At 45.8% G+C, this 19,930-nt stretch overlaps 1 protein-coding gene across 10 annotated transcripts; it reads left to right on the top strand.

Annotated features, from left to right (window-relative positions):
* Positions 1 to 2,188: 2,188 nt before the first annotated feature.
* LOC123164821 (uncharacterized) lies at positions 2,189 to 7,096 on the top strand. Of its 10 annotated transcripts, none has more exons than XR_006482651.1 (6): positions 2,190 to 2,801; positions 3,288 to 3,347; positions 3,523 to 3,680; positions 5,372 to 5,429; positions 5,663 to 5,753; positions 6,788 to 7,096. XR_006482651.1 is itself a non-coding variant. In XM_044582415.1 (5 exons), exons 1-3 carry the CDS (start codon positions 2,279 to 2,281, stop codon positions 3,635 to 3,637), a joined length of 711 nt encoding a protein of 236 aa, XP_044438350.1. In that variant the 5' UTR covers positions 2,190 to 2,278; the 3' UTR covers positions 3,638 to 3,680; positions 5,663 to 5,753; positions 6,788 to 7,096. The 10 variants fall into 10 exon arrangements, 3 of the variants coding, with proteins under 3 accessions (XP_044438350.1, XP_044438349.1, XP_044438348.1); XR_006482652.1 differs by having other exon boundaries at positions 5,372 to 5,518; XR_006482649.1 differs by having other exon boundaries at positions 2,189 to 2,801; positions 3,523 to 5,429.
* Positions 7,097 to 19,930: the final 12,834 nt, after the last annotated feature.

Below are 19,930 nucleotides of genomic sequence, written 5' to 3'. Positions count from 1 at the left end.
AAAGCCATTGATCTCCACACATGATAGCTCGTTTCTGAGAACACTTTTTTCAATAATTATTGTATTACAAGTTTATTATTTTTCCTGCTAACTTGGCCACATATAATGACACAATGCGAAGGTTTTCCTTTTTTTTGAATTTTTTATGCCTGTTTCAAAATACGGTCAAAACAGCGGGAATGACTGTTCCTAGTTAGTGGTTGAATCTTGGAATTTTTTTGGTGTTTATCTGATTAAGTAGATACTTTTGTACCTAGAAATGATTTTTGGAAAAAATAAATAGCAAACTATGAGGCAGCTGCAGTTCAAATTTTACCCGCTTTCTACTGAATCGGCGGAAATTTGTCTTTTTCACGAGAGGTGGATCGAAACTTTTGACACCTAACCATTTTGTCAACTGTGCATTATATATTCCCTAGTATTTTAGAAAATTGATTTGGTATAATTGTGCAACAAATATATGGTAGGTCTTTCGCAAAAAAACTCAATTTGGGCACTCGAAAAATAGAAAATGAATTTTTCGTCCAAAGAAAATGAAAACTTCCTTAGGCAACATTGTTTCCCATCCCAAGATGCACCCTTGTGCATAATATGAGATCATTTGAACAAACTATGCCATGAATGTGGCCATAAGATTGATCATGTGGCTTGAAAGTCATTGATCTCCACACATGATAGCTCGTTTCCGAGAACACTTTTTTTAAAAATAATCATCATATTACAAGTTTATTATTTTTCCTGGTAACAGGGTCACATATAATGACACAATGCGAAGGTTTCTTAATTTTTTGTTTTTTTTGAATTTTTCATGCCCGTCTCAAAATGCGGTCAAAACGTCGGGCTTGACCGTTCCTAGCTAGTGGTTGAATCTTGGAAAACTTATTGTGTTTCTCTGATTAAATAGGTACTTATGTACCTACAAATGATTTTTGAAAAAAATAAAGAGCAAACTATGAGGCACCTGCAGTTCAAATTTTACCCGCTTTCTGCTGAATCAGCGGAAATTTGTCTTTTTCACGATAGGTGGATCGAAATTTTTGACACCCAACAATTTCATCAATTGTGCATTATATATGGCCTAGTATTTTATAAAATTGATTTGGTATAATTTTGCAACAAATATATGGTAGGTCCTTAAAAAAACTCAATTTGGGCACTCAAAAAATAGAAAATGAATTTTTCGTCAAAAGAGAATGAAAACTTCCTTAGGTAACATTGTTTGCCATCCCAAAATGCACCCTTGTGCACAATATGAGATCATTTGAACATGCCATGAATGTGGCCATAAGATTGATCATTTGACTTGAAAGCCATGAATGTTCACACATGATAGCTCATTTATGAGAACACTTTTTTAAAATAACCGTCGTATTACAAGTTTATTATTTTTCCTGATAACTTGGTCACATATAATGACACAATGCGAATGTTTTCCAAATTTTTGATATTTTTTGAATTCTTTATGCCCGTTTCAAAATGCGTTCAAAACGTCGAGCATGGCCGTTCCTACCTAGTGGTTGAATATTGAGATTTTTTGGTGTTTCTCTGATTAAATAGATACATTTGAACCTAAACATGACTTTTGAAAAAAATAAAGAGCAAACTATGAGGTAGCTGCAGTTCAAATTTGACCCGCTTTCAGGTGAGTCGGCGAAAATTTGTCTTTTTCATGAGAGGTGGATCGAAACTTTCGACACCCAATCATTTGGTCAATTGTACATTAAATATGGCATAATATTTCATAAAATTGATTTGGTCTAATTTTGCAACAAATACATGATAGGTCCTTCACAAAGAAAGTCATTTTGGGCACTCAAAAAATGTTAAATGGTTTTTTGTTCAAAGAAAATGAAAACTTTCTTAGGCAACATTGTTTTTATTCCAAGATGCAAACTTGTGCAAAATATAATCTCATTTGACCAAACTATTTCAAGATGCAAACTTATGCAAAAATATTCTCTTTTTTTTGAATTTCTCAGGTCACAAAATAGCTGACATGATTTTAACACATTATTTTTAGTCAACTACGACCAATTTAGATGGTTATAACGTCATACTGCATTATGATTGGTCCATAGACGTGTCATGCGGATCGTGCATCAAGCACCGTTGGATGCTCGCTGATCCAACGGCAGTCCTCGATCCTTCCACACCAACCCTAGCTCTATCCTCTCGAACCCCTCTCCTTTCTTTCTTTCCCACCGAACCGCTCGAACCCCTCTCTCTTCCTCTCCCTACGCGGCCACTCTGCTCTCGCACCCAACCCTAGCTCCCGACGATGCGCCGCCGCCCACCATCTTCCCCCACCGTCTGCCTGCTTTGCCACCGCCCCCACCTTCTCCCCCTCGGCGCAGCACATCTGAAACGAATGAGCGCAGCACCTCCTCTCCCGGATTCCGTCGCATCCCGTGGTCGCCGCCCTCGTCTCCCTCGGCGCGGCGCTTCCCCACCGACGACCTCGATGCCCATCCCCCCACCGGCGCCGCCCCCACCAACCTTCTCTCTCTCTCTCTTCCCTTGGCCGGCGCACGCTTGTGGAGGCAGACCCGCGACGCGCCACCTCCGCCCCGTCGTCGTCGGCGGCTGCTCGTCAACGGCCGTGGTCCAGAAGCACAGCTTCGCCTGGCCGCGACGGATCTGCGCAAGGGCCGCGCTGGGCGAGGAGCCCCCATGCTCGGCCGCCACTTGGTTCGCTCCTCTTCTTTCGGCCACCGGGAGAGGACCTCGTGACGGCGATGCTACCGGATCCGCGACGGAGGTGCTCGAGGTCGCGCGCAGCGACAGGAGGCCGAAATGTTTTGGTGAGTTTCCTTTGCTGTCTCCATTGCCTAATTACAGGTCTTGCACACCGAATTCTTGTTTCGTGCTGACAAATGATCCTGGCCGCGAATGATCCTTTTGCTATGGCATTCTTGTGCAACATCTTCTGGCAGATTGTATTGCCAAGGATTCAGGATGTTGTGGAGTACTAGTTTATAGTATGTAGTTCTTGTATGCTATCCTATTCCTACCAGCATAGAAGTGAAGTGTGTAGGATTGGTATTATGCCCCTTTGTTATTTGTATTCTTCACAGGTTACACGCAGTCAGTCTTCCAAGGTCTGTCGTCCGTCCTGCTAGTGTTCACAGCCTTCCAAGTTAATGGGGGTCATGTTTGTTTGTTCATGTGATGATTCTTCTACACATTTCATAGTTTCTTCTACATAGGTGCTACATTTTGGGTAAATCCTGTGCAGATTATGAAGTAACTTGGGTGCCTCGGTAACCATCTTCTTCGTTCTTTTGCAGTTGTGGAGACCACGGATGGGACTATCGCAGTTGCTTCTGTGTTTCGCGGGCATCAGGAAGGTACTAATTACCATTTCCTCTCTCTAGTTCTTACTCACCACACTACAAGGCAAGGCATATCTGACCATCGCAGGGCCCTTTGCTACATTTGTTGTTCTATGTAATTGGAGAGCTGCTCAAAAGGCTTTCTTCTATATGCTTATGTTTTGCTTTATTTAACAGCGGTACATTACAGGGATCACAAGTTCTTGTCGAAAGCGGTAGAAGAGGGAGTTAACTGTGGCCATGGAGGCCTGTTTGGCTCCGACGCCATGGATGCCGCTGCGCTCTCTCATCGTCCTCCTCCCTGACCCCTAGGCACATCGGGCCGCTGTGCTTCTTCTAGTTTCACATGTAGGCTTTTCAAAGGATTTTGGATGCTGATAATATCAACTTAGTTCCCTGAATGTGATATATAGATTCTTCCCTTGCTTTTAACTGATTGCCAGAAACTGTACATCCCTGGTTGACAGTCATGAACTTTTATTGTTGGTAATCTAAAATATTCTGCATATTTAGTGTCCAAATACAGTCCAAAGATAAATCTTAGCTGTAAATATTCTGCATATATAGTGTTCAATTTGATCTATAAGATCTGAGTTTATTGTACTATTAATGTTTGCTGCATATATTGCTGCCAATCATGTTTGCTTAGATGTTTGGCTTCCTACTTTTGTATTGTTTTGTAATGGATTAGTGACCGGCCTAAATGCTTATATACCTGCTGATGATCTACGTTGCCTTGCATGTAATGGATGTCTGGTCCCTGCAATCGAGCATGTACTATTTAACCCCCGAGAGCTAATCACGCAAACAGGGTGCTCATGTGTGCTCCGGATTAAGTTTCCTGGTGTTGTTCTGTTGGCTCGTCTCAGTAGGATTCAGTTTGGTGAGGGTTGACATGATTGGTGATGCTGTATTATTGTGTCTGTTTGACTTGAGTTATTGTACAGTTAGGGTCGCTTGTCGTGTCAGGGTGTCTGACTGCAATCGTTGGCTTGCCTGATGCTAAATTCTAGATACTGTCAATAGCTTGGTTCCTAAGTTCTAGACAAGTAAAAGGGATACACCTTCAGTTAATAAACGACGAATAGTATGTTCTAGTGTTGCATCAGCAAGTGAAAGCAGTTCCTTGCTTTGTCCAATGGAAACAATCACTGGAAGGGATATGTTGGTCTTGCAAGAGGCAAACACACTTGGAATGTGCAGGAAATGTTGCATTATCTCATTTAGACATGCATATCATCATACTGGACTGCTTGGCCTTTACTCCAGCATGTGCTAGGATATACAAGACCTGGAAATAGAAAATTAAATTGATAGCAAAGTTATTAAACTCGGATGGTTAGTGTGTATTATTAAGTGCAGTTGTGTTGCTTCTGTTTATCTCGCCTTGTAGCGAAGGTTGATAAGGGCTTAAATAAGTATCGTAGTTGCACTCAGGCATAGGTTGATAGTAAAGTTATTAATCTCGGATGGTTAGCGTGTATTATTAAGTTTATTATTACTCAAGCACTTGCACTATCACTGGATTCCTTGTTAAGTTACTCGGGTTGCTTAAGTTTATTAACCTGATAGGTACAAATAATACAGAAACTTCACTAGATTTCTTTTCATCCTCACATGATACCTCTTGTATAATTTATTCCTCATCCACTGTTAAGAAAAAGAACATCAAGTGAATCATTGGGATCTGTTTCTTGCATATACTTGTGAAGCCCAGTGGCTATCATAAAAAAATCTGGTAACAGGAGCACTTTGATTTGTAGCTGCTATTGTCATATCTACTACTTGTGGTTCCCTCAAATTATCTATATCTGCTATTGTCATATCTCTATTCACATGTAACGCTGAGATATAACGCTGCCAATTTGGGAAAATAGCGCAGTCTTAAGAAGCATGCTCTCTTAATTATAATTGTTTTTACTAGAAAACAACTGATCTTAGGATGTTAAAGACTTCTGTCATATCATTCTTCTTGAACCATGTGTTGCTCGTGGTGTTTATCTGATGCATGTACTTGTACTGTCTCTCTGGACTGCTAGTGTTACAAATCCTTCATGGTGCTATTGAATACTCCTGCTGCCACACAAGACGACCAAGGTCCGCTCTGCTCTGCTGCTATCCCTCGCTCTAGCTCCATTCGTTGCTGCACAAGAAAAACAGAGACAAACGAAAACTAATTATCTAAGGTCCTGTTATTATTACCTATATATGACATTGCTACTGGATTGCCTAGCGCCCCCTGTTCATGGTGGGCTAAACTTGTATTTGCTCCTGCTGCTGCATTTTGATGATCATGAGTGTGATGCATTTTGATGATCTCCTTGTACCAGATGAGTCCGTCGATGAAGCGGCAGCGTCTCCTCTAGAGGGTGACGGCGGCGGCGGCGCCTGTGTGCGGCTTCGACTACAACCTCCTCTCCGGTGAGTCCATCTCCTACCTAGAGATGGTACACAATTGTTACACAATTTTTGCTGCTGGCTAATCAGCTTTAGCGATGGTAACATGGTGCTGCACTCTCAGGATCATCTTATGACACAATCAATTTTTGGTGTGCTCATATTTTTAATTTTAGTGATAAGGAAAGATCCCACCTAGTTTATCGGCTCTTGACTTGTAGTTGGGTAGGTAGCTGAGAAGACTCATGGTGCTGGCCGGGAGCAAAAGTTTATATGCATGGATGACGTAGTAGTTCTGTTGTTGTATGGGGATATATGCAACAGCTATGTAACATGTGGGTTCTAAGCCTGCTCTTTCGAGGAAAAAAATTCTGTCTAATTTGAACATTGTACATGTGCCGTTCTTGTGGAATGGGAATTACTTGAGGGAATAAGAGTGTGCAGGGCAGGTTATCAAGTGCATGTTTGCTAGTTTGCTTAGTAGCTCTGTTCTATGTGTATATGCACATAAATTTGTATATGTGGGTTCTTAAGCATGGTTTCTGTATATCTGATAAGTGCACACATCTGTAACTGTTCCTCCTTGTCTGGTATTATAAGGCCATTTGACTGGATGCTTTAAAATATGAGTCACTGCGGTAAATGTGTTGCAAAGTCTTATGTGGTTTCAGAAACACATGCATTTGTTTGTCATGCTTTGTTGTTCCTCAAGATAAAGCTCCTTTGTATTGCTTAAAACTATTCCATAGCTTCACAAACAGCTCTAAATTTTTCCTGGTAACTCTGTCAAAAACTTAGAGCCCATGTAGCTTTGCTCAACCCCTAAATTGCTACTGCTGTTTCAAATTGCTCAATTATTTGAATTGCTGCTGCTGCTATCTCATTTTAACTAGCTGGAGGACAAAAAGCATGGTACTAGCTGAATTTGTGTTGTCATTCTAATCTAAATAACTGTCCTTTTTTGAATGGTCTCTTCTTGGTATTTTGGCTCCAGTTTTTCTAACTCTTCTCTGCTGATCTTTTTAAAGCTAATTCTTCTCTGTTGATACATGTAACAGGGCGACCCTAGAAGGCATATCACCGTTCTGTTAGCCCAGTCCTGACAGGAGCAGGCGCCTAGTTTACGATCGCTATCGGAAGAGCTCCATGCTGAAGAACATAGCTCGTAACTATCTTGTTAGTACACATGTGGAGCTTGTAACCGTGATTGCCATACTTTTAGAGCTTGTAGCTACTTATTACACTTGTAGAGCTTCTGGTAGAGCATGTATATGTTGGAGCTTATTACGTGTAGAGCTTGTAGATCTTGTAAAGTATTGTATATGTTATTACCTGTTATTTGTACAACAGGAGCTCTGTACTGAATCTGGAGTATTACGTTTGTTTTTTGTTTGTGCCAATTTAAATACTGGTTATTTATTTATTGTTAAAATGAAATATGAAGAATATGACCTTGCTAGTTGGGACCCACTTACCAAAACCTGACAACTGGGACCCATTTGACTAGTGGAAAAAAACGGAAGCTGTTGAGGTGAAAAGGCCATGGCCTAGAAATTGAAAAGGCCGAATAGTTGGGCCTGGCCCATATATCTGACCAAAATTAATAAGAAAATATATATAAAAAGGCTGAATTGTTGGGCTCGGCCCATGTAGACACCTAATTGGACCGGGCTGATTCTTGTCAACGACCTTCTCAATTGGTCGCAATTTTGCCACGTCGGATCCGACGTGGCCTGGGCAGACAGCTAGCGACCAAAATAGAAGGTCATAGAATCCATGACCTTTTGTTTTGGTCGTGGCCTTCCACGACCTTCTCACAGAGAAGGTCGTTAATTTCTATTTACGACTGCCAGCTTTTGACCATTTGTTTTTGGTCAAAAAAGGTCGCAAATAAAAAACAATGACCTTTCAGTGACCAATAGTGATAGTCGCAAGTTGACATATTTCTTGTAGTGATGGGACCCTGGCTCGGGTTAAAGTCCTCCCCTTTCCCCGCCTTCCCTTGATCTCTATATTTCACGAGCTTGTCATGGGAGGAGATGTTGGTGAAGTTGTTTGCATCATCGAGGTCAGACGGAGAGAATGCCTTGACTTTCTTGTAAGAGGCCGTATGGGCCATGGCATAGAGGTCGTACACCTCTGGCACCTTATCCGCCTTACTGTAGCGTGCCTGAAAGAGAGAAACAAAGTGAATTAGTAATTAAAGGGCTCAAGCTAGCATGATGAATGAATTGCATGAATCATGAAGCAAACCACATACCCAGTTCCGCCTGAACTGATATAAGTTGAAGCTGCCTTGATGGTGTGGCACACCTTCCATTTGGGCACGTTTGTCCTTGGCCGCGTTGTGGATGGCTAGCCATTCTTTTGAGCACCACTCATTGACCAACACCTCCCAACAATCCATCTGATCCGCACACCATCTCGGAGGCGCCTAAGTTAGCAAATAGAAACTTGAGTGCTACGGCTATGAATTACTAAATGAAGGAAGTAAGTACAAGGCCTTAAGAATTACCTTCATGTACTGCTCCTTACTCAGGAACTTCTCGCGGCACGCCGGCTTGGGCTTCTTGATATCACGCAAGGCGTAGTAGTCTCGAACAGCTTGCACCTGAGCCTCGTGCCGTAAGTTCTGTAGTAGGCGCTTGCAGACGTTCTCGATAACATTTTCCGCCTCCTCCTCGTATCCCTCCTCACACCCGTAGAATGTCTGCAATCAAATGAGACAATATTGATTAGTACAATTAATAACTAACTAGTTGAAGATTTTTAATTGTGTAAAGGAGAAATTACCCAGAACTTTCTCATCACCACGTATGCCCTCGTGTCGCACAAGACAACGTCGATAATCTCACCCGGCGGGGCCGGGGCAGCCAAGTAGTGCTCCCAGCTCAATCCAAGCTCTGGAAGCCGAACCTCATGAGGCAACGTGACAAACCCCGGGAAGTTTTGCCGGCAAAGCACTCCAAGGACGGAGTTGGGCCGGCGGACCTTCTCATGGTGGTCCCAACCCCTGCAGCATGACAAGGCCAACGCATTAGATATTTGAAGAAACGTGAATGCAGAAGGTACAAAAAGATTAAATGCACTTACCTCTCCCCATCAGGGAAAATCAACCACCTCTGCTCGCGGGTCGCCGGCACGGACGGGAGCCGTGTACAGCCACGCTGCTAGACAGTGCCCCCCTCCTCCTCAATATCAGTCGGCTCCCTGCCATCATCAGCATGGCCACTCGCCCCCTTAGGCTGATCCGGCCAGGTACCCCATCCAGACGTGTGCTCGTCCGGGGTCTCGTTGGCCGAAGGCCCGTGGACCCGAGGCTCGTGGACCGGAGTCCATGTAGCCTCCTCCTCGGACGAGTCCACCCTAGCAGTCACGTGCTTGGGTGAAACAGCTGGGGGTGGCGGCGAGGAAGGCACCCTAGCAGTCACGTGCTCGGGTGAAACAGCTGGGGGTGGCGGCGAAGAAGGCACCCTAGCAGTCACCCTACGTCCTCTCTCGCGACCACGTGCTCCAGCTCCTTTCTTCTTCCCTCCCTTACCTCGTCCCCTGCTGGGCACCGTGGTCGACGAAGAAGGGCACCGCGGTGTCGCCATACTGTCCAGCAACGCTCGGCGGATTTGTGCGGGTGGAATGGAAGACCTCCCACCACGCGTCGACGAAGAAGGGGCCTCAGAGCACTCCGGACCAGCTCCCACCATCTTTCAACACCTGCCATAACAAAGAGTGAACGAAATTATTACAACATAAAAAAATACCGACATGAATAATAATATATGATGTTTTTCATAACAAAATCGAAAAATATATATGATGTTTAAATCACAAATATATGACCTAACTCATAATTCACAAATATATGACCCCGTCGGCCTCTAGTGTCATGGGTGTCGTGTCGGGGTCGAGGTGCCGTGTCGGGGTTGGGGTGCTGTTTTGGGGTCGGGGTGTCCGGGTGTCGGGGTCGGGGTCGAGGTGTGGTGTCAGGGTGTTGGGTGTCGGGGTCGGGGTGTCAGGGTGTCGGGTTGACAGGGGTCGGGGTGTCGGGGTCGGGTTGTCGGGGTCGGGGTGTCTTTTTCTTCCTTTTTCCTCTTTTTTCCTTTTCTTCTTCTTCTTCTTCTTCTTCTTCTTCTTCTTCTTCTTCCTCTTCTCCTTTTTCCTCTTCTTCTTCTTTTCTTCTTCTCCTTCTTCTTCTCCTCCTCTTCCTCCCTCCTCCTCCTCCTCCTCCTCCTCTTCCTCTTCTTTCTTTCTTCTTCTTCTTCTTCTTCTTCTTCTTCTTCTTCTTCTTCTTCTTCTTCTTCTTCTCCTTATTCTTCTTCTTCTCCTTTTTCCTCTTCTTCTTCTTCTTCTTTTCTTCTTCTTCTTCTTCTCCTCCTCTTCCTCCCTCCTCCTCCTCCTCTTCCTCTTCTTTCTTCTTCTTCTTCTTCTTCTTCTTCTTCTTCTTCTTCTTCTTCTTCTTCTTCTTCTTCTTCTTCTTTTCTTTCTTCTTCTCCCTCCTCCTCTTCCTCCCTCCTCCTCCTCCTTCTACTCTTCTTCTTCTTCTGAACTAAAACTAAAACTAATCTAAAATAAACGAAACTAAAAATAAAATTAAAACTAAACTGAAAATAAAACTAAAGTAAAATTATAACTAAAACTAGGGTTTATGGTTTCCTCTTCCTCTTCTTTTCTTTCTTCTTCTCCCTCCTCCTCTTCCTCCCTTCTCCCCTCTTCTTCTTCTTCTTCTTCTTCTTCTTCCCCTTCTACATATTCTAGCACTAAAACTAAACTGAATTTAACACTAAATCTAACACTAACACATATCTAGCACTAAATCTAACACTAACAACTAAACAGAAAAAACAAAAAAACAAAAAAAAATAACTCACCGGAGCAGGTGGCGCCGGGGTGAGTGGCGGCGCCGAGCCAGCAGGGAGGCGGGGGCGATGGGGCCGCGGTGGTGGGCGGGTGGTGGGGGCGGCGGGGCGGTGGGGCGGTCGGGCGGCGTCGTGGTGGGGCGCCGGGGCGGCGGGGCAAGCGGCGACGGGTGGCGGGGGCGGCGGCGGGTGGTGGGGCGGCGGTGGGCGGCGGTGGTGGCTGTGTTCGTCGGGGAGGAGAGAGGGAGAGAAACAGAGAGATGGAGGGGCGGGGTGGGGATCGGCCGTTAGTTAGGTTAGCTCTTTGCCGTCCGCCCCCCTTTGTCGTCCGCTTTTTTTGTCTTTGCCGTCCGCTAGCAGACGGCAAAGACGAAGGCCGTTAAGTTTTTTTAATCAGCTCATTAGTGGGGGCCACCTCTATCTTTGCCGTCCACTAGCGGACGGCAAAGAATTGGCTGATGGCAAAGACTTTCGTTGCCATCAGCCTGTTCTTTGCCGTCCGTTTTCTGTAAGCGGACGACAAAGACCTTCTTTGCCGTCATCCAGCAGACGGCAAAGAATAGGCTGATGGCAAATGAGCTAATTCCAGTAGTGAGGGATCGTGTGCCTCCACTCACTTCAATACACACAAGAATAAGGGTTTGCACATACATAAGTGTCGTCGAAACCATCTACCATTTACGAGATCAAAGTAGTCCTTGTAGAGATATTGTGCTCCAGAGACACTATCCCAGTTCAAAACTCTTCTCCCTTTGATTGAATCCTTGAAGTCCAAAATGTGCTCCACCTCTCAGTCCATTTCCTCTTGGATGCTCATGATCATCATCAGCTTAGCTTCTTTGTCCGAATCCGACTGTTGGAAATGAGTTTTGGCAATGCGACTCGATGTATTGATCGGTGCATAACACACGTATATATGGGTACAAGGTGGGCCACAAACCTCAACTATACAATGACTAGGAGGTGGGCCGAGGTATACAATATACATGCACAAACCATATATTCAACACCCCCCCCCCCCCCGTAGTTGAAGCGTCGCCGGAGACGGAAAGGCTAGACCTGAACTCCTCGAAAACAAAAGTAGGCAGTCCTTTCATCATGACATCAGCGAACTGTTGCGCCGTCGGGACATGGAGGACCCGGATGCGCCCAAGAGCCACCTTCTCACGAACAAAGTGTATGTCGAGCTCAATGTGCTTCGTTCGATCATGGTGGAATGGTTTGGCGGAGAGGTACACGGCGGAGACGTTGTCGCAGTAGACGAGCGTGGCCTTGTGAACATCACAAAGTAACTCCTGGAGCAGCTGACGAAGCCACGAGCATTCAGCAACGGCGTTAGCCACTGCACGATACTCTGCCTCAGCACTCGAGCGGGAGACCATGGGCTGTCACTTGGATGGCCACGAGATTAGCAACGGCCCAAGGTAGACACGGTACGCCGAGGTGGAGCATCGTGTGTATGGGCAGCCAGCCCAGTCCGCATCAGAGTAGGTGACGAGGTCGGTGGAGGTGGAGGCCGTCAACGTGAGTCCCATGGACTGGGTGCCGCGTATGTAACGGAGGATACACTTCACCGGGGTCCAGTGAGAGTCACGCGGAGCATGCATGTGAAGAAAGACCCGCTGAACATCATACTGCAAATCGGGGCGCGTCAGAGTCAGGTACTGCAGAGCGCCCATGATGGAGCGATAGAAGGCCGCATCGGATGCGGGAGAACCCTCCAGAGCGGAAACCTTGGCCTTGGTGTCGACGGGCGTGGCGGCGGGCTTGCAGTTAAGCGGGCCAGCACGATCAAGAAGCTCATGAGCATACCGCTGTTGATGCAAAAAGAACACATCTGGCCATCGAACCACCTCGATGCCGAGGAAGTAGTGCAGGGGCCCCAAGTCCTTGAGGGCAAACTCGTCGCGAAGACGAGCAGTGAGCTGCTGAAGGAGCTCGGTAGTGGATGCCGTCAGATGATGTCGTCGACATATAGCAGGAAGTAGGACGTGTCAACTCCGTGATGGGACATGAAGAGGGATGCATCGGAGCGAGTGGATGTAAATCCGAGCGTCTGCAGGAACGCAGCGATGCGCTGGTACCAGGCATGAGGCGCCTGCTTCAACCCTTAATGGGAACGGGAGAGCAAGCACACATGGTCTGGATGCATGGTGTCAACGAAGCCGGTGGGCTGCTCACAGAACACCTGCTTAGCGAGGTGGCCATGCAAGAAGGCGTTGGAAACGTCCAACTGATGCACAGGACAAGCTCGAGAGACGGCTAACTGAAGCACGGTGCGGATTGTGCCCGGTTTGACAACCGGGGCAGAAGTGTCGGTGAAGTCCACGCCCGCACGTTGCCGAAAGCCCCGAACCAACCAGCGAGCTTTGTAGCGCTCGAGAGTGCCATCCGGACGAGTCTTGTGCCAAAAGACCCACTTGCCCGTGATGATGTTGGCATGAGCGGCCGAGGGACGAGCTGCCAGGTGCAGTTCCACTGGAGAGCGTTGAACTCTTCCTGCATCACAGCGAGCCAATGAGGATCCCGGAGTGCGGCTTGAGCTGACGGTGGGAGAGGGGATGGCTCAGAAACGGAACCAGCGAGAAGATACTCATCGCTGGTATACCCAAAAGTGCTAGTTATCGACTAGAGGGGGGTGAATAGGCAATTTTTATGAAAGTATTCAAAACACAGGGGATTTGAAGACAAACAGTAGTAATGAACCTATTGACATGCAGCGAAAGGTAGACTAAACTAGACAAGCCATAGTCAAGTAAGCAATGATGTAGAGGGACGAAGACTATCAACAACTAGGTAGTATGGATTAGGATGGAAGATAGTATGAAGCCAAACAACAAACAGTCTTCACACAGTGAAGCCAATTAGATCATACAAGCAGGCAATGACTTCATGATGACAAACTGTAAAGTAAAGAGATGGGAAGGATAGAACCAGTAGCTTGGAGAGGACAAGGATTTGGTAGACCAGTTCCAGTTGCTGTGACAACTGTACGTCTGGTTAGGGAGGCTGAGATTCAACTCAGAAGACCGCGTCTTCACCTTACTCCCCTTGAGCTAAGAACACATAGTCCTCACCCAATCACTCTGGCAAGTCTTCAAGGTAGACTTCCAAACCTTCACAGACTTCGTTCACTGCCAGTCCACAATGGCTCTTGGATTCTCAGAACGTAACGCCTAACCGGCTGGAGGATTCACAGTCCTCAAGTGTAATAAGTCTTCAGATCACGCAGACGGAAAGACTTCAGTGATGCCTAACACTCTTGGCTCTGGGTGTTTTGGGCTTTGTCCTCGCAAGGATCTCTCTCTCTCTCAAATATTTCGGAGGTGGTTGCTCTCAAACGACAAAAGCCGTGCACTAACTCTGAGCAGCCGCCAATTTATGGTGTAGGGGGTGGGCTATTTATAGCCAGGAGGAAACCCGACCTGATTTGTCTGAAATGACCCTGGGTCACTAAGGAACTGACACGTGTCCAACGGTCAGATTTCAAACACACGCGGCAGCTTGACTTGGGCTACAAGTAAAGTTGACTCATCCAGCTCTGGATAAGATTTGCTCTCATTGTCTTCGCTCGAAGACATAGGATTTGGTTGAGCATCACATCAGTCACTCTGATTTTGTTCACTTGGACCCCACTTAACAGTACGGTGGTTCCTATGACTCAATCAAACAAGAATAGGAAACTACGAAACAACTAAGTCTTCGTACTCCATAGTCTTCACGTGATGTCTTCTCATGTCATAATCTTCAGTGTGAATATCTTCACAGACCACCATTGTCTTCAATGTCTTCACACATTTTTAGGGGTCATCTCTGGTAGGTAAACCGAATCAATAAGGGACTACTACCTGTGTTATCCTACAATTCTCACAAACACATTAGTCCCTGAACCAAGTTTGTCATCAATACTCCAAAACCAACTAGGGGTGGCACTAGATGCACTTACAATCTCCCTCATTTTGGTGATTGATGACAAACTGGTTGAAGTTTTTAACGGGGATAAAAGTATGTGAAAGTTAAGGATTAAGGGATTGTCTTCATGAGTAGCAAAAGGCTCCCCCTGAAGATGTGCATATAGGTAGTTTGCTTTTCAATGCAAGTGCACATGGCAGGTTTTACTTTGTGGAGATCCTCTTCAACTTATGAAGACAATTCATCATGCATATAAAGAGACAACGAAGGTAATGACATGCATAATGAAAAATGGACGTCTGCGGAATGGCTTCATGCGGGATTTATCATCGCATCACAAAGTGGCAGAAAAAGTAGCAAACGACCATTGAGTTTAAGTGTTACAACTCAGAGAACCAAATGTTTCAAAATACGAGAGTTGTAAAGACATAGCGAAAATAATGCAACCACCCATAAGGACCCGCTTGAGGACTATAAACTCATAAGCTTCTCCCCCTTTTGTCAGTAAGTACCAAAAAGGTTTGAGGACATAGTGTATCTACTCGTTCCCATCAGGAGTAGATGACGGAGCAGGGTCGATGTTGGAGTTTGGTGGTGCAGACGGGCCTGGTGCAGTGTCGAGATGCAGTGAAGCCATGGTTGGTGAAGTGGCATCGTCTTCTTCATCGAGGACTCTAGCAACAACAGTTGCAGCCGAAGATGAAGGCTCAGAGTCTTCTATTGAGGGAGTGCGGCGCCAGCTTGCATTTTGCGGTGGTCTGGAATCAAACTTGAAGTCCTCAGTGAAGCCATCTTCGCGAAGATCAGCTTCAGGACAAAGCAGTGTGAGACTCTTCCAGGACCGCCAACAAGCTTCATGGGCAACAAATGGTTCTTGGTGGCCAAATTTTGAATACGATTGACATCCACCAAGATACTCTGCATCTGACACTTGAGCCAGTTATGATGCTTATCCTACTTCTGATGTAAGGCCACAAGAAGCTCTTGGTCATTGAGTACACGAGAACGCTTCCGAGGCCTTTGAGCAATCGTACTATCAGTGGCTTCGGTGTTCGCACGATGGGGCACACGCATATTGCCAGCGAGAGGATAAACGAGAGTTGCAGCATTTGGAACAAGAATTCCTTCCATTGGTTGCGTGAAGCTTTGATGATCAGCATTATGACGATATAGAGGCTTCTTGGCAGGCTCAGGGTAGATGGCTTCAATGGACAGATCAACTTCGGGCAAGAAGACAATGTGGTTGCGCACTAAGGGCTGATAGTCCACAGTGGAATCGAGCTTGATCAGGCGCATCAACCATGGAGCATAGAACTTCAAACCAAACAGATCAATCCCAGAAGCTGCAAGTTGTCTGATGAAGAAATCCTGGGTGTTGAATCTGATGCCATTGACGATATAGAATACCAAAGTCTTCATAGCTCCTTCAAGTTTGGCTTCAGAGGAGGGTCCCTTGATTGGCCATAGAGTACGCCTCAGAATATGATAAACTGTGCAGGGCAGATACTCGAGGCCTTTCACGAAGAACTCTTTGGGGTATTCAGCATCTTGAGGCAGTGGCTTCATCATGCTGAGCATCTCACTCATATTTGGCTCAGGCCTCTGAAAAACACTCTGCAACTCATTTTTTGTGAAGCTGATAACCAGGCTCATACAACTCACCTGGAGTGGGCAGGGAAGTAAGCTCGATGATGTCTTGAGCTTTGGCTTCATGATGCACATCACCTGTCATCCACTCAAGGATCCATGTCTTCGGATCCCTGTTGTAGCCACGAATGTGAAGTGTGGCATAGAACTGCAGTAGTAGCTCTTCGTTCCAGTGCTCTTTGTCTGTTACAAATGGCAGAAGGCCAACCTCCCTGAAGCAGTCAAGAGCTTCTTCAAGACAGGGCAGCCCCGCAATCACTTCACAATCAAGACATATGTGTGGAAAGATTCGCTCTTGATTGTATAGAATGCAGGAGTAATAGCTGCGCTGTTGATAGCTCCAAAATTGATCAGAAGAGATCTTTGGCTTTGAGTATGGATTCTTGGCACTGTCGAAGAAGGTGTTGTGTTTTCTGAAGATGTTCACGCTGAAAGATCCTGGCGATGTTGCAGCACCTGGAAGCCGTGGCAGCCTTGGCTTTGGCTTCTGAACTTGAGGCCTCTGCTCCACATGGTAGTCATACTGTGGTCCGGGAGCTGTGGGAGGAACCAAAATGGGCCATCTCACTGTGACAAGCTGGCCACGATCGTAGGCCTATTCAATTGTGTGAGGCCTTGGAGGTGGAGCAGTGGCATCAGCATCCACATTGGCTTCAGGTTGCACATGAGATTCAGGCACCACATTTGCTTAAGGCTCCACATCGTCTTCGGCCATGCCAATGTCATTGGCTTCAGTAGCATTGATTGTGGCAGCCTCAGTGGTTTCAACCTCCAGTTGTTCAATAACAGGAGGGTCGGGCACAGTCACATTCTCCTCGAGAATGACTTGATCAGTGGCAGGGGGTGTGGCAACTCTTTCTTCCTCTGTCTCTCCTTGATCTTCATCGGCTGATGCAGCCGGAATGTCTTCAGCATTATTAGCTTCTTACTTAGAGACATTTGCAGTAGGGGTGGCTTCAGGAAACACTTGACGTGCTACTGAGCTTTGTTCCACTTCCCCTTCCGGAATGCTCGACATGGTGACCTGTGTCCTGGGGCCTTTGCGAAGCCTGCGAAACGCGGGCGACGCCTTTGGTGAGGGAGTGGTCTGCACCATGTAGTTGTCATCGTCAAGCACCGGAGTGGTGACTTGAGGTGGTGGAGTTCTAGGTGTCACATCATGAACAGGGGTGTCTTGCTGTGGGCGCTTGACCCATGATTCATCTTGAGCAATTGGCGTCAATGGACGACCAATGCTGATAAGTTCACTGCTCGTTGGAGCAGGCGATGATACCGACTGGGGCTCGAGCTGAGGAAGGACTTCATCATCATTAACATTGTCTTCATGACCAATGTCTTCAGCTGTGATGGGGTCAATAGCTAGAACTTCTTCATCTTTAGGAGCCTCTGTGGAAGCAGGCTCATGGATCACCAGACGACGCTCTTGGTTGTTTGAAGCTGGAAGAGCAACAGAGATGGGTTGAACATTGAGGGGCTCAGAGGCGGCAGCATGCTCTTTCTTTGAAGACTTTGTCTTCAACTTCTTCTTGGATGGGGCCTCATCAGAAGCATCCTTGTGCTTGCGCTTCCTGGCTTCAGCTTCAGCTGCCCTTGTCTTCTGTAGCTCTGAAGCTGTTGAGGTGACCTTAGGCTTCGAGCCTGTCGTGTTGGCAGGGAAGACAATGCGAGGTTCTTCCTGCCTTGGTGCTTCAGTTTGGGCCACAACAGACTTCTTATTTTGCTTGGCAGCCATCCTGGGATCGATGCCAGGACGCCCAAGAGCTTTGCACTTTTCAGCTTCATTGTGTGCTTGAACACATTTCTGTGCGAAGTACTTCATGCGTTCTCGTAAACCTTTGGCTTCTTCACGCTTCTTGTGAAACTGTTCTTTGAGATCATGCAACATCTTCTTGAAGATTTGAATATCTGCCACGCTGAGCTTGGCCATGTTCTTCTTGAAATGAGCCTTCTCATAGTCAATCTTGTTCTTGAGTTCGACAATCTTCTGAGCCAAGGCCAACTCATTAGTAATGGCTCTATGGAATGTGACGCTGATGTCCACAGGCAGCTGTAGATCATTAATACTGATGCTTTGGTCATTGAACCACTCATCGATGAAGTTGTTCAGAATGTCAACATCAAAGAGGGGCAGATTGTTGAAGATCTCCGCCTCTCTCTTGCTCTTGATTAGCATCTCAAGGGCTTCATCACCAAGATCTTCATCACTTGACAGATCAATGGGTCTTCCTCGTTGCGCAGAACGGCAGCAGGAGTCAGTTCATGCCCAGAAATCTTCTTGGGCTTCTTGGTTTTCTTGGACTTCTCGGCCTTCTTGGAGACACGAGACAAGTCTTCAGACTGCACACTGGGTACAGGAGGTGCAGTGGCTAATGGCTTCACACGCGAAGCTTTTGGTGAGTATGCACCATTGCGACAGTTCTTCGTGCCGAGACACCACGTGATGATCGGGTGTGATAAGCTCTACGTTCACATACAACGGGTGCAAGCCAGTTTTGCACACGCAGAAAACTCGGGTTAAACTTGACGAGCCTAGCATATGCAGATATGGCCTCGGAACACTGGAGACCGAAAGGTCGAGCGTGAATCATATAGTAGATATGATCAACATAGTGATGTTCACCATTGAAAACTACTCCATCTCACGTGATGATCAGATATGGTTTAGTTGATATCGATCGCGTGATCATTTAGATGACTAGAGGGATGTCTATCTAAGTGGGAGTTCTTAAGTAATATGATTAATTGAACTTTAATTTATCACGAACTTAGTCCTGATAGTATTTGCACAACTATGTTGTAGATCAATAGCTCGCGATGTAGCTCCCCGTTTAATTTTGATATGTTCCTAGAGAAAAATAAGTTGAAAGATGATAGTAGCAATGATGCGGACTTGGTCCGTGATCTGAGGATTATCCTAATTGCTGCATAGAAAAATTATGTCCTTGATGCACCACTAGGTGACAGACCTATTGCAGGAGCAGATGCAGACGTTATGAACGTTTGACAAAGCACGGTATGATGACTACTTGATAGTTTAAGTGCACCATGCTTTACGGCTTAGAACTGGGACTTCAAAAATGTTTTGAATGCCACAGAGCATATAAGATGTTCGAAGAGTTGAAATTAGTATTTCATACTCATGCCCGTGTCAAGAGGTATGAGACCTCTGACAGTACTTTGCCTACAAGATGGAGGAGAATAGCTCAACCAGTGAGCATGTGCTCAGATTGTCTGGGTACTACAATTGCTTGAATCAAGTGGGAGTTAATCTTCCAGACAAGATAGTAATTGACAAAGTTCTCTAGTCACTATCACCAAGTTACTAGAACTTCATGATGAACTATAATATGCAAGGGATGACGAAAGTAATTCCCGAGCTCTTCGCGATGCTGAAATCGGCGAAGGTAGAAATCAGGAAAGAGCATCAAATGTTGATGGTTGACAAGACCACTAGTTTCAAGAAAAGGGCAAAGGAATAGAAAGGGAGCTTCAAGAAAGCCAAAGCTAGATTCAAGCCTGAAACTGAGTGCTTCTACTACAAAGGAATGGTCACTTGAAGTGGAACTACCCCTAGATACTTGGCGGATAAGAAGGATGGCAAAGTGAACAAAGGTATATTTGATATACATGTTATTGATGTGTACTTTACTAGTGTTTATAGCAACCCCTCGGTATTTGATACTAGTTCAGTTGCTAAGAGTAGTAACTCGAAACAAGAGTTGCAAAATAAACAAAGACTAGTTAAGGGTGTGGTGACGATGTGTGTTGGAAATGATTCCACTGATGATA

Source organism: Triticum aestivum, chromosome 7D (genome assembly GCF_018294505.1).
Source record: "Triticum aestivum cultivar Chinese Spring chromosome 7D, IWGSC CS RefSeq v2.1, whole genome shotgun sequence".
Classification (NCBI taxonomy): Eukaryota; Viridiplantae; Streptophyta; class Magnoliopsida; order Poales; family Poaceae; genus Triticum; species Triticum aestivum.
This window is presented reverse-complemented; position numbering and strand designations above follow the sequence as displayed.

What these genes read in the sequence shown, in the direction of transcription:
- LOC123164821 (XM_044582415.1), top strand. Translation starts at nt 2,279, where the DNA reads ATGCGCCGCCGCCCACCATCTTCCCCCACCGTCTGCCTGCTTTGCCAC. An exon ending in CAGGAGGCCGAAATGTTTTG is followed by an intron (nt 2,802 to 3,287) that starts GTGAGTTTCCTT and finishes GTTCTTTTGCAG; the next exon opens with TTGTGGAGACCACGGATGGG. An exon ending in GTTTCGCGGGCATCAGGAAG is followed by an intron (nt 3,348 to 3,509) that starts GTACTAATTACC and finishes TTTATTTAACAG; the next exon opens with CGGTACATTACAGGGATCAC.